This window comes from Hirundo rustica, chromosome 2, assembly GCF_015227805.2.
Source record: "Hirundo rustica isolate bHirRus1 chromosome 2, bHirRus1.pri.v3, whole genome shotgun sequence".
Classification (NCBI taxonomy): Eukaryota; Metazoa; Chordata; class Aves; order Passeriformes; family Hirundinidae; genus Hirundo; species Hirundo rustica.
This window is the reverse complement of record NC_053451.1, coordinates 29750591-29765230: the sequence shown is the minus strand read 5'-3', so window position 1 is coordinate 29765230 and position 14640 is coordinate 29750591. Positions and strand designations below refer to the sequence as shown.

At 41.8% G+C, this 14640-nt stretch overlaps 1 protein-coding gene across 5 annotated transcripts; it reads left to right on the top strand.

Annotated features, from left to right (window-relative positions):
- The first annotated feature begins 1847 nt into the window (after nucleotides 1-1847).
- Nucleotides 1848-14640, top strand: PARP11 (poly(ADP-ribose) polymerase family member 11). 5 transcript variants are annotated; one of them, XM_058419467.1, is made up of 9 exons: nucleotides 1848-1865; nucleotides 1902-1916; nucleotides 5391-5519; nucleotides 5618-5738; nucleotides 6957-7032; nucleotides 7944-8016; nucleotides 8104-8234; nucleotides 11882-12033; nucleotides 12451-14640. In XM_058419467.1, the coding sequence occupies exons 3-9, from the start codon at nucleotides 5394-5396 to the stop codon at nucleotides 12762-12764; spliced, it is 993 nt and encodes a 330-aa protein (XP_058275450.1). In that variant the 5' UTR covers nucleotides 1848-1865; nucleotides 1902-1916; nucleotides 5391-5393; the 3' UTR covers nucleotides 12765-14640. The 5 variants fall into 5 exon arrangements, with proteins under 5 accessions (XP_058275450.1, XP_039912474.1, XP_039912472.1 ...); XM_040056540.2 differs by lacking the exon at nucleotides 1848-1865 and having other exon boundaries at nucleotides 1890-1916; XM_040056538.2 differs by lacking the exons at nucleotides 1848-1865; nucleotides 1902-1916 and adding an exon at nucleotides 2052-2198.

Below are 14640 nucleotides of genomic sequence, written 5' to 3'. Positions count from 1 at the left end.
GAAGAAACACACAACAAAAATCTCAACTCTATCCCACATAGCAGCAGAAATGCTTCGGGGTTTTAAAGAGAAACCTCTTAAAAATTTTGGCTGCTACAAAGCTGTGCATTGTGCTACTGTAACTTCAAATACACAAATTCTGCGAAAGCCTGACCCTTATTTAAAAAAGACACAACAGACAGCAATAGAAATAGATGACTCAAAGAGGACCACATAAGGCAAAGCATTGTGAGCATCTTTTCAGTAACAAAAAGGCGTTCAAAAGACATTCAGCAGTAAAGGCGGTAACAGAATCCTTCCTTGCTTCTAGCCTCTGTATAGATCCATAAAGCAAGGCGGGATACGTCCCCAAAACTTCATGTGCTTTCCAAGAATGTCGGTACAACTAACACGAAAAAAGATGGCTCTACTTCCAGAAAGCTCCTTTATTCCAGAAGAATTATATACATGCCAGTGAAATACCTTCAGTGATTCACCATGGGCTGCTTGGCTTTTTAACTCAAATAAATAACCTTTTCTAACTCTGTATTCAGAGGCAAGGTCAGCACAGCCAGAATCTAGATAAACATCCTGTTTGACACTCCTTCAGAACTAGAGAAATTAATCATTTTCACTCCACCTGTGTTGTTCTTGGCATGCTGCTCAATGAAAATCCTTTACTGCAGGATGTGTTGCAATGTCTGCACACATGTATGAGGACTGCCTGTGTTTTGGAAGGTACCGGGCCACTGGCTGACTGCAGAGTGCTGTAGCTGGTGTCACTCCACCCAGCCGCTCCCCTCCTCGACCGTCTGCACCCAAGGGCTGTGCTGATCTACACTCAGCACTGTGGCTTCTCTTACTAACTGGTCCTGGAGCTGCTGCTGCTGCTTCCAGACCTCATTGTGGCATAAAGCTGCTCACAGGCCCTGAGTGCCTGCAGCAGCCTCTTATTGCCGCCCTCTTTGCTCTGTGTGACCTACGCCGTACACGGTGCGTTGGTCACATCTGCTGCCGTGCCTGGCACCAGCATAATGTCACAGCTCTGGTACCACAAGGGACTGGGACTGGTACTGGTATACTGGAACTAGGGACTATTACTGGCACTGGCACTGGCACTGGGACTGGCACTGATCCTGGGGCTGGAACTGGGCCTGGTACTCACACAGCTACAGGGACCGGTACCTGAACAACTGTTGGTACCAGAACTGGAACTGGGATTGATACCGGTACTGGTGCTGGTAGTGAGACTGGAACTGGGATTGCTACTGGTATGAGTACTGGTGCTTGGACTGGGACTGGAACTGGGCCTGGTACTGGTTTTAGTATTGGTACAGGTACTCGGACTGGTTTTGGAATTGGGACTGATGCTGGAACAGGGACTAGGCCTGGTAAAGGTACCAGGACTGGCACTGAACTGGTATTGATACTGGCACCGGGCCTGGTATTTATACTGGTACAGATACTCGGACTGTTTTTGGAACTTGGAACTGGTGCTGGAGCAGGGACTGGTGCTCAGATTGGAACTGGTGGTGCTGCTGGTACCGGCACAGGCAGTGGCATTGATACTGGAACTAGGCCTGGTACTGGCAGCGGAACGGGTGTTGGGACTGGTTTTGACACTGGTGCTGGAAGCGGTGCTGGAGCTGGGACTGCGCCGTGCCGGTGCCGGGTCTGACACGGCGGTACATGAACGAGCGCGGCCCGGGGCCCTCCCGGTGCCCTCTGCGCCTCACGACAGCGGCTCCACCCCCGCCCCGCCCCCGCGTTCATTTGCATGCACCCCGACGGGCCAATGGGGCGCGGCCGCCGCGGCGCTGGCCCCGCCCACCGCGGCCGCCGGTAACGGAAGTGCCGGGAGCGGAGCGGGCCCCGCGCGCGCGGCCGCGCGGCGCGGGCGGCCTGCGGGAGCGCGCGCGGCCCGCGCGGCCGCTGCGGTGAGTGCGGGCGGGGCGGAAGGGAACGGCCGCCGCTGCCGCCCCTGCCCCGGCCCCCAGGCCGCGCCCGCCCCGCCCCGCAGCGCGCTGCCCCCGCGGGCGCCGGGGTGGCAGGCGGCGGCCGCCGCCTGTGTGGGAGCGGCCTGCGCGCCCGATGGAGGGGTAGCGGTGCGGGCGCTCGGCTCGGTCGGCGGGCCGTGCCCTTGAGCGCCGATGGATCCGGCTCTGCAGGGTGCGGTTACGGGTGTGATTGCGACGGCGTTCCCCGGCAGCACGGTGCGGGTGCGTGGGGGCGAAGGTGGGAAGGGCATTGTCGTCCCAGCGTGTGTCCCGTACTGGTGCTCGTGCTGGTCCTTCTCGCCTCCCCCCCAAGGCCTGCGGGCTCGCCTCAGGCACGTCTCCTAATCAGGTGTCGTGTTCTCTGAGGAAAAGCCGGAAATTCCTTTCGCCCTGCCTGTGTTCCCAGCAGGGTGCTGTACCAACTCGATGCTTGTAGGTAGAAGAGCCTTTGGCAATAAAGCGCGATGTGCCGAGGGAAGCAGGCAGCACGGGAATCCAGACAGTAGTCCATTTGGATGCTGCTGTGTTTGTTATCATCCGGGTGCCCAGACCCTGGCGACCCTGGCACGGGTTGCACAGGGAAGCTGTGGATGCCCCATCCCTGGGAGCGTTAAAGGCCGGCTTGGATGGGATTTAGAGCAGCCTGGTCCGGTGGAAGGTGTCCCTGCCCACGGCAGGGGGATTGAAACCAGATGGTCTTAAAGTTCTCTTCTAACCCAAAGCATTCTGTGAGTCTACATGCTGTAAAGCATGTGTATCAGTCGAACATAAAGTACTTCTGGAAAAAAGAGGAAGTGCATTGCCAGTAGTAGTAAAGCCTTTCAGTCACAGCGCACAAGTGCTGTTCTTGTTCAGGAAGATGTTTTTCCTAAGAAATTAGTTTAATTTGAGCTGTTCTGGCAGCTCCTGGACCAGTAGAAACAGTGCTAATGCTGGGAGTTGAGACCCTTCTCAAAATGCTGCCTCGTGCTTACAAATGGTGTGCATTTGATTTTGAATTGATCAGTAATTCCTTCAAACACTTTGGATTTGTGTCACTTTTGAGAACAGTTATCTTGTTTTTATGGCTTTACATATTCATGCCTTCAGGTCTTTCCTCCGTACTTCTAAAGTATCCTGGAATCTACCTGCTCACCCTAGACGTTGTGACGAGGGAAATATACATGAATTGAATGTAAGAATATCTATCTGCATAGCACATGTTTTATTCTGGAGGCTGAGATGCCCCTGGAGGACTCTAAGTGTGTTGACAGGCACAGATAATCATGCTTTCTCTGCTTGTGAAGGTGTGTCCTCTTGTTCAAAAGGCATCATTGATTTGACTGATCAGAGCCAAGGCCCTGAACTAACACCGGGAGGGAGCTGAGCTGGCCATTTTAATGGGAACATGAGGAAAACAAAACCGTACCTAGAAAAGCCTGTATTGCTTTCCTCAGCTTTAAAGTGCAGACTACCTCTGCCTGCTCTCAGTAGGATAGAACATACTCAAATTCTTATCCAAGAGGAAAAATCAAATTGAAGGTGAAAGATTTTCATCAAAAGATGTTGACCAGTTGTGCTTTTAACACCAAGTGAATGTAGGCTCTGTGGCTGTGTTGCTGTGGGTAATAGAAGAGATGTTGAGAGATGCTCTCTGAAGCAGAGAATGTTTTTTTTATCTATTTCAAAATACTTTTTCCGTGCAGCCGATGAACCTTTTGTATAGTGAAGCTTGAACTTGAGGCAGCAATCCATACATGTAGCCTTGGGTAGGCTTCCATTTGCAGTGAAGTAGGTTTGCCCCCAGCTTCTGCAATTTGGTGATGTTCTGGAGGCCCACTTATGAATCCCCTGGTCTCTAAGCCTCTAGATTTTTGTAACCCTTTGGAGCTTTTGATGATTAGAGTACAGCCTTTATCTATTATCACAAAGTGGTTTCTCAGATTTTTTATTTTTTTTTCAAACAACCACAGAAACACAACTAGTTTGGGAAAAGTGGGGGGTGAAGGGCAGTGCTAGAAGTGCCTCCTGCTCTGAATTGCTGCCTCAGTAGCACTGTCCACAACAGGGATGCCTACTTTTAGTCTCCAGTATTTGTCTTCTTCAGGTCTCTATTTTTTCTGTGTTGAAGTGACCAGGAAACAATTGAAGCATCCAGGATACTAACTGCACATTGTTTGACTTGTGCTGGTGGGGGGGTGTTGTTTCACTTCTTGGAAGAAAAAGTGAACTTGAGGACCTATTTGGGAAGAGTGCCGAAGTATTTTGGCTTAAACAGTTAGGGTGGATGAATTGCTGGCCTTTTCTGGGAGTGGGGCAAGTTTTTTCTCTGAAACATTCCCTGAGACTTACTTAGAATATTTGCTAGGGGAGGTTGTTGCAGAAAGTGAACACATTAGGAAATATCTGCAAATAGAGGTGAGAACTTTTCCGATTTTTATTGACAAACAAAGAATGAGCTGAATTCTGGCAGGGACCGTTCTTTTAAAAGTATTCTGGCATGGCTCTTGGTAGGCTTAAACTTGTCTAGCTGCTTTTTGAACTTCCATAAATTTGCATCATCCACACCAAGAAATTCCATAGGTTGCCATCTGGTTCATAAAGTTTTTCTTTCACTTACTTTGAACTTGACATGTGCAATCTTCAATAGATGTCTCCTCTGTCTGTCAGAAGAAAATGTGATTCTTTATTCCCTGTTCGGTTTTGTCATGATTTTGTAGACCTCTGCTATATCCTCTCCCCTGTTCTTTTTCTTCCATCCTTCAGAACCCCAACTGTGGTAGTCATTGCTTGTGTGGGAGCCACTCTCGCTTTTGGTGTGAATCTTCTTTGTAAATACAAGTACAGAGTACCAGGAATTTTACTGTGTCATTTTTAAGTGGATGTGTTAGGGGGAACATCCTTCATGCAGTGTGAAGGAGTAATCTACTGTAGTCTTGCAGAGTTAAATAATTGTATTCTTTGTCTTAGTTTTATTTTGTTTTTCTTACAACTTTTGGTTTCCAGTCTGATTTGTTCACTGCTGGTGAGTACCTAGTAGATGTTTCCCTCAAGCTGTTGGATGTAACCCCAACACCTCATTCTTGAGGAGTATGAATAAAGAGCCTGTTGTGTATTTCTGAGTGGCCTTGATCCTAGAACCATCAATATGAACTTTAGCACCTCTCTTTGATCACATAGAGCCTATAGCTCTTGCCTTTACCATCACACTTTACAGACAAGAGAATTTTGAAAGTGTTTAACTAAGTTAAAGGATAATGCTGGATAAGTAGCTAATTGAAAATTTTTCTCTGGAAAAGAAAGAACAGATCTGTCCTCAGCCTCATAGGATTTTTTTTTTTTTTTTTTTTGGTGGTTATTGCAAATGCACTTTGTTTTGCCTTTTTTATAAATTTATCTAAACTTTTTTTGTGTGTATGTGTGTGCATATTTCAGGAAATGCTTCAAGGACCATCAGAAGATGTGTTTGCAAATATGGAAAGTTCAGTTGAAGACATGGATACCTCAGATACCCAGTGGGGCTGGTTTTATTTGGCTGAGTGTGGTAAATGGCATATGTTTCAGGTAAATACCTGTGAAGGTATATTGGCTCTGATGGATTCCATACATCAAATTACCTATGACTGAGTTTGTCTTAATGTGCTTTTTCTCTTACTTTGAAGACCGACTCAAACAGTCACTGCTCTATTACCAGTGAAGACATTGAAAGGAGTTTCCGAGAAAACCCTCATGGATCTCTGTCTTTTACCACTGCAAAGTTTAACTACACACTGGACTTTTCAGGTATGTGTCCTTCCAAAGAGTACATTTAAACAATAGACGGTCTGATACACCAGCACATTTGTTCTTTCAGCAAGTTATTGTCCTCACATCTGGGGCAAAAACATGATTAAGAATGTCTTCTTTACTGCAAAGTACATAGGAGTTTTTAGAAACTGCCCTGTTACATTTTTTGTGTAGTTTATTAATGAAGTGGCATGTTTCGTTTAATGGCACTCCATTGTGCTTCTACTGTTTGCTTCAGCTGCAGGTGGCATGTAGGATACATCTCTTGAACTGGGACGGTTAAACCTTTTTTCTTTATTCATTCAGTCTGTGTAAGAAACATTGGTATGAAGGAGGCTTCCTGCAAAATACTGGTGCCAAAGTATTTTAATAATTGAGCAGGTAGCTGAAGCCAGTTCTGTTCTCAGAATAACAAGGAGATAGGCAAAAGGATTTACTGGTAGATTGTAAGGATCTTGCTTAGGTTGTTTCTGTAAATTGCAGAGTATTTCAGGTTTCTAATGTATGTAACTAATAATAAATATAATCTGTTCTTTGTTCAAAGGTGTGTTCTAGCAACTTTTTTTTTTTTAGTTTTTCAGTCCATAGATGGTTTATTTTCTGATTAAATTACAAAACTGCTGTGTGCTTAAATATAGGAAATTAAGGAAATAAATACATATTCCAGTATAGTTTTCAAATTTCAAATGCAGAAAGTGGGGACTGAATAAAACAGCAATATACTGGCAATAAAGTTGTATCTAACAATACAAGGAGTTTTATGCTTACTTGTGTTGAAATGTCTTTTTATAAAAACCTATGTTTTTCATCCAGGATAAAACCACTATAAGCAAATGTTAAAGAACAATTTTTTTGTTAGTCTCTTTAGGTCATAATGTCTTACATTAATGTATTCTTTGAATGTCTTACATTAATGTATTCTTTGTCATCCCATTCAAGTCAGTGGAAGTTTTGACTGTGATTTAGTGGGGCTGAATGTTAGATGGATATTTTAAAAATAAATGTTTTGTGTGTATAATATTTGGACATTTTTCTAACTCATAAATGGCAATGCATTTAGAAACATTTATTGAAAATGCTGATTTGTTACTCGTTGAAATTCCTGTCAAGTAACTTAGCGTATAGTAACAGTCTTTTAAAAAATTACTCTTAAATGTTTCATATGCTGTGGATGAATTCCCAAAAATTTCATCCTAATTCTTGTTTTATGCTCAGTGATGAAACAAATCAACCTAACAACCCTTAAACAACGTCCAATAAAGCGAGCTCCCTTTGCAATCAATTCATTCAGGTAAGGAAATAAGAGGAAGACTCATTATTTTTCTTTTATTCCTGATTCTGAATGAAACCAAATTGTTTTACCTTTATTGTTTATATTTATTTACTTTTGGAGACACTTGCTCTGAATACCTGTTAAACCGAATTGCTGCAGGGAAGCAGCACAAAAAAATGGAATCCATTGACTCCATAAATTATTTAGAAGTGTTATTGTAACAGCAAAAAAAGATTGAGTTGCATGTCATGCTTATATTTTACTCATTTACTCTAAAATTACTTAGAGTTAAAAAAAATTGTGTTGTAACAATTCTTTTGTGAGTCTAATTGCTTTAGATTGTCAGTTTCTTACCGTTTGATCAGTCACAAGATGTAGCGCTGAGCTTATGTAAATCTGGAACTCACTAAACAATAAACTGAGTAATGCAGGTGAAATTGAGTACAAGGGATATATGGGTTTTTCCCCAAATAGTTTCTGAGGAAAGGTTTAGTCCTGAATTGTAGTGTGGTTATACATTCAAAAAGAAATTTGTCATTTTCCACAAGAAATGCAATTGCAATCTGTTTACACGGACTTTCAAGAAGACCTGTGTTTCTGAAGTGTCAGTGTTTTTTCAGTAGATATTTGCTGAATAGTGCGTACATTGATGTGGCGATTTACTTTGTTTTTTGAATAATTGCATTCAGTACTCTTATTTCCATGTGGTGACATTCTTTACTTTCAGGAAATTCCTTCTTTTAGTCTCAGTGTTAAGGCTTAAAGAGCTTCTATGTGCATGTGCTTGAACCACTATTTTTTAGTAGCTCTGTATAAATTTCATGGGGGTTTGCTTTTTTTGCATACTGTGCTGTTTGGAGCAGGAGTTTGACAGGAAGAAAATGCCTCATGTCTTTGAAGTGATGTGCTTTTACCTTTTTTGTTTGAAGTTTCATCTGTGAAAATGAGGCTATCCCTATGCCTTCACACTGGGAGAATGTAAATACCGAGGAGCCGTACCAGGTAAGAGTTGGTGCACAACTTGTTCAGAAACACGTGACAATGGAATAATGCATCGAACTGAAATCGCACTAACCTCTTTTTTTCCAGCTTATTCCATTGCAAAAGAAAACAAATGAATATAATGAAGTTTCTAGTCTCTTTGGAAAAACAATGGATAGCCACCGAATTAAAAGAATTAAGAGAATACAAAATCTAGACTTGTGGGAGTTTTTTTGCAGGTGAGATTATTTCTAAAACCAACAGTTTTAGGATTGTTAATAGAGAAAAGTTTTAAGTGATGCAGCGGAAGTATGTTTAACTGTTTTTATTACTAATGAAATTTTTGTTTCTTTTTAACTTTTAAAAATTTCCTTATTTGTCATTTCTCTCTATTAAAAATTTAATTTTCAAGACTGTATAACTTCTACAGGTGTAGAAATGTAATACATGTAGAAATGCATCAGATAAAGCTGTAGAACTGATAATGTATTTAAGATCTTTAAAATACCTGTGTGGTAGATGCCCATGATCTTTACAGTGAAGTAAGAACAAAAATCAGCTTTTTGTAAAATGAATCCTTGAGAGGCTTGTATTATTTTAATTTTTACTGAACAAAGCGAATGAATATTTCAGTCCTGTTGAATTTCTCAATTTTATGAAGCATAGGACAGAATTAAATGTCTAATTAACACATATTCATGCAATTTCTTTTAAGTTTAAAACCTTGCTCTAAGTGCTTGGCTTTTCCTTCTTCATATTGTACTGGCCTGGAAGAAGTAGGAAGTGCCCAGTTTGGTGTCCACTTATTTTTTGGTGTCAGTCTTAAGCAATTGTACTTGACAAAAGTGATTTGTGTATCTTGTAGAAAGGAGTACATATCAGAAGGTTTAAAGATGTTTTGCACTAATAAAATAATCTAGACTAGGTCAAAGAGTGAGGAAATAACTAACCAGATGTATACTAAAATCTTGGCTAAGTTACATGATTTTTTTAAAGATATCTCATTTATTGTTAATTTAAAGCAATATCATTAACATGTGTGAGGAAGTGAAATTTCTTATAAGGAAGAGAGTTCTCCTACTTTTAGTTAAGTTTCCTTTTTTAATTGGTGGAGTAAGGAGGGGGGTCAGCAGAACTGCTGCCTTGGACCTCCAGAGGTCAAACTTTGGGTTGTTCAGGAGACTGACAGAGTCCCTTGTGATGCAGTCCAGAAGGGCAAATGAGTCCAGGAAGGCTGGACACTCTTCAAGAGGGAAATCCTAAAGGCTCTGGAGCAGGCTGTCCCCATGTGCTGAAAGACAAGTACTTGAGGAATAAGATCACCCTGGCTGAACCCAGAACTTTGGCTGGAATTCAGTCAAAAAAGAGAGTTTATGACCTTGGGAAGAAGGGGCAGGCAACTCAGGAGGAGTAAAAGATGTAGAAATGTTTTGCAGGGAGAAAATTGGAAGGACCAAAGCCCAACTAGAACTTGATTCGGCCACTGCTGTAAAAGCCAATTTTTTTTTATTTATTTTTTTTTAAAAAATTTTTTTTTAAAATAAATCATCAACAAAAGGAGGGCTATAGAGAATCTCCATCCCTTACTGGATGTGGGGGAAACATAGTGACAAAGGATGAGGAAAAGACTGAGGCAACAAAGGCATTAATAGTAAGACCAGTTGTTACCTGGGCACCCAGGCCCTCACCCTGAGCTGGTAGAGAGAAGCAGAGAGCAAAATGCAGCCCTCATAATTCAAGAGAAAATGGAACCTGCTACCCCACACAAGCCTATGGGGATGGATGGAATCCACTGGAGGGTGCCAAGGGAGCTGGGAAGGTGTTCAGTGAGCCACTTTCAACCATTTACCAGCAGTCCTGGCTCACTGGGGGGGTCCCAGTTGGCTGGGGGTGAGCAAGTGTGATGCCCATGCACAAGAAGGGTTGGAAGGAGGATCCAGGGAGCTACAGACCTGTCAGGCTGAGCTCAGTGTCAGGGAATGTCAAGGAACAGCTCATCCTCAGTGCCATCACACAGCATGTGCAGGGCAACCAGGGGTCAGGCCCAGCCAGGGTAAGTTTAGGAAAGGCAGGTCCTGCTTGATGACCAACCTCACCTCCGATGACAGGGTGACCCACTAAGTGGATGAGGGAAAGGCTGCAGTTATTTTTTACCTAGACTTCAGTAGAGCCTTTGACACTGTTTTCCTACAACACTCTCCTGGAGAATCTGACTGCTCATTGCTTGGACGGGTGACAGTAAAAAACTGTCTGGATAGCCAGGCCCAGGGAGAGGTGGTGAATGGAGTTAAATCCAGCTGGCCACTAGTGGGGTCCCCCAGGACTCAGTGTTGGGGCCAGTCCTGTTTAGTACCTTTATCTGTGGTCTGGACAAGGGGATCAAGGGCACCCTCAGTCAGTTTGAAGGAAACACCGGGCTGGGTGGGAGCGTTGATCCGCTGGAGGGCAGGAGGCTCTGCAGAGGGATCTGGACAGGCTGGATCCATGGGTCAAGGCCAGTGGTGTGAGGTTCAGTAAGGTAGAATGCCAGGTCCTGCCCTTGGGTCACAGGACAGTGCTATGGGCTTGCACTCACTGGTGAAGAAATTAATGCCTGGTAGTATATTACAAAGAAATAGGTATTCCAGCATTTCAGATTCACTTCTTTTGGTGTCCCAAGGAGGAAAGTTGAAATGAGCAGGTGATGTTTAGTCCAGCCTCTCAGTTTGGAGTTGTCGAGGAGTACAACAAGTAAAAACAGGTGTTGGTCAGGCAGATTGCTGACCAGTTTTAGAAAAAGCTTATGTGCTAACATAGGTACAAAGATCATGTCTCTGGCTATTTAGTTTTGCTGTAGGTTTTGCCTTTTATTGAGTGAATTGGCTGAGAATTTTCACAGTGCTGGGTCAACTTAATTTTGTTGAACGGGATTATCTTGTCACTGCTTGTGGAAGGTGCTAAAATGATGCTTTTTAGGGCAGTTGGACTCCTCAATTTCTGTTCCAAACTACCGAAGTGTCCTGTTGTGGCATTTCTGCATTCTGAACAACCAGCTTGCCAGTGTTCCCAGTATATTCTACTGCTTAGGAGGAACAATTGCTACTTAAACTTTTACAGTTTTGGAAAAGTCTTTTGTTTAATTGATAAGATAAAGGATTACATTTGATCATTGCTTGAATGATTATTTGCATCACTGTAGTAGTCAGAACACGTTTGCCTCTTACAGTAGTTCCCATCTTAATGACAATTCTGGATTGGCTTTATGAAATGAACTGGGCAGAGATAGTAAAGGACTATTAAAGAATGTCTTTTGACAATTGATTATTCACTTTTCCTGTAAATTTTTTCCATTCCCCTGTTTCAAGTTACTTGAGGCTACATTTATATATTGTCAGAGATCAACAGCCAACAACAGAGGGCTGCTTATTGAGGAAATTTCATATGTTCAGCGTAACTAGCCCTTAGATCAGGTTTTCCTGGTCTGCCTAGGTAATAGTGCTTTATAATCTACCAACTTTGTTATCCCTTCCACCGTGACATTAAAGTAGATGGAGGAAACAAAATGTACAAAATTACCTTTCTTTTGAAGATGTATCTGCAGAAAATGACCACACTGAAACTAATAACACATGAACAATGTTGATAACACTGGTGTAGGAAGACCTTTTTTCCAAATCTGAGACTATGTTGGGAAATAGTTCTACAGCATTCAGAAATGTAGAATGATTTCTAAATATGTACCTTAAGAATTCTGACCCCTTTAAAAACTAGTCATCTAGGTACTTGTAAAGTGAAGTGTGTTAGGTCTGTACCCTCAGCAGTGTTTTCATAGTAGTAATTTAGTGTGTTTGTTCACCTATTTATTTGTTATGTGCTTATTTATGTATTTATTGTGTGTTTTCTGTAGGAAAAAAGCTCAACTGAAGAAGAAAAGAGGTGTCCCAACGATTAATGAGCAGATGCTGTTTCATGGCACCAGTAATGAATTTGTAGAAGCAATATGTATTCATAACTTTGACTGGAGAATAAATGGGATGCATGCTGCTGTGTATGGAAAAGGTAAGTATTGCTGTCACATACAACAGTGGTAGTGTTAACAGCTCTACATTAAGTGTTCCCTGTAGTGATGTGTACCTTGTGTTTACCCAAGAGCTGTTTAATACAGCTCTGCTTTTACCGCAAGTGTAATTAAGGATGCAGTAAGGAATGTAATTGTCACAACTGGCTGCTAGGGCCCGGGAGCATGGGGAAGGGATGCCCAGCAATGCAGTGTTGATCACAAGACAATCTCCCTGCTAAAATGTTCACACCAAAAATACTTGGTCATGTTGTCATAATAACATAACAACAACAAAAAAAGGATTGCTCATGAACGCAAAAGAATGGACATTTTTCATCATCTTGATAGCTGTGCTCTGGTAGTCAAGCTGTCATGGTAAGAACATCATCAAATTTTCTACATTTTTTATTTGACAGGGACCTATTTTGCAAGAGATGCGTCATATTCCAGCCATTTCTGCAAAGAGAGCATGAAGCATGGAGATACTTTCCAGATTCATGGTGTGAACCTGCAGCCTCATCTGCATAGACCAGATAAAGTCATGTTTCTTGCTCGTGTATTAACTGGTGACTATATTGGCGGTGATTCAAAATACATGAGGCCTCCTTCAAAAGATGGAAGCTTTGTGAACTTGTATGACAGCTGTGTGGATAATACCTGGAACCCAAAGATCTTTGTCATCTTTGATGCCAACCAAATCTACCCTGAGTACTTAATAGAATTTTGTTAAGCTTGAACTAAGTATTGCTTGTGGTTTTTTGATATTTTTCTTCCTTTTGTAAAGACAACAACATAGAAACCTGATGCGTGAAAGAGGTGAAAGAAAAGCTGGCCTACATTTATGGAGGAGGGAAGCTATTAAATATTTAAAAGAGACTGGTGAACTGTTTTTTAAAATCTGTAAACTTTACTAAGGCATTTTTCAAATGTAGAGACTATTACAAATCTGAAGTTGCTTAGTGAGCCTTAAATACATTGAGCATTGGTAAGTTTTCAAAGGCAGGATTTATGTTTTTATTTTCTAAAGTATATTAAAAGTGGTAGCAATATGCCTCTAATATAGTATGCATATGATGAAGCTAATCTTTTATAAAGATTGCCTATCAAACATAAAGTAAGAACAACAACAGCAAAACCCCAGGGGACATGGCTACGTGTGTGTGAGTGTGTGTCTCTGTTCTGTAGTACATGTTACTTTGTTTGGAGATCCCTTAGTTTGGATTCTAAACCAAAAAACTAAAAAAGAATCTACAGCTCCTACATCAGTTTCCTCCAGATAAATTTCAACAAAGCTGTCAGGTTTAACTTTATGTACATTTTACATAAGCTTCAATTATATACTGGGAAAATAACAAAGCCCTTGCAGTAGTATTTGACGGTTGGTTTTGATGGAAATGATGCCCACAAACTTGTGGTTGTTAGTTGTTTGATATGTAACTGTGGGCTCACTGTTGGGATGTCAGCAGTGCCATACACCTTTCTCAGTTCTTATCCTATGGAATTTTTACCATGTCGTTACAATATTCACGTGCAGTTGTGCTTCCTGTCTGGTCAGAGTTTAAGACACACTCAGTGCTCACATACTTGGTGTTACTGAAGACAAATGTTTAGATTAACTTAACTGGAAACAATACAGTTAAACAACCAAGGAAAATTTCAAAAGATGCCATCCTTTAGTTTTTAAACACTATAATAGAAAGCTTTCAGTAACAGTTGTGTAGGCCAGGTTTTCATAACTGGTATGGTTGTAAAGTTTAAAAGTATTTTTCACATGTAGAAAGAGCAAAAAAGACAGTATTTGGGTAAAGAATAAACCCGAGTACCTAAACACATGAAGAGGCTGAGGAAGGGGCTGTTACAGTGAAATGCACTGTCATATGAAACAATTTGCTGTGGAATTGTGTCCCTAGTGTCCTTTGTTAATGGACCTAGGTAGCACTAATGGACAAAGTCAAAGTTGAAACCTTTCCAGGCTTTTTCTTTGGCTATGGCCAGTAACAAGTCCCTGTAGAATCGGTGTATAATTGTGGCAGATATAGAATGACCTGTGTTGGTTTGTTATAGAATTGTTAATGGAGTTTTTGGATCAAAGGCTGTGTTTAAAATGTATTGCATTTAAAGGCGCTGCAGCTGCTGGCACAACCAAGTCTGCTCAAAGTCATACTAAACCAGTGGAACTGGAAGCAGAAGATGATGACACCTCTGGCATCATAACTGAGGACACAAACATCTCTTCCTTCTCCTGGGTGCTGTTACTGTTGTCTGTCAGTGGATCTTGCACAAGATGTGTATCTGTTTCTATTTGTAATTTCATGGCAATTTTCCTGTCCCTGAACCATTTAGGGCTAAAATGCATTTTCCTTTGTTTTGGGAAGTATGATTTCTGATTCCAGTTGGGAACTCTAGGTTCTACTCTTGTAGGTATGATTTGTTTGATTCACTACTACGCTAGCTCTGCAAAAGGCACTTTGTTCCCCACATTGTATAAAATAATAGCAAATCACGCAGGGAATTTGTGTATTACTGAATCCTTTTTATTATTGCACAGTATTTATGGATCATACATTTTGTGAAACTAACAAATACATATGCTGTTGTTCCTTTGA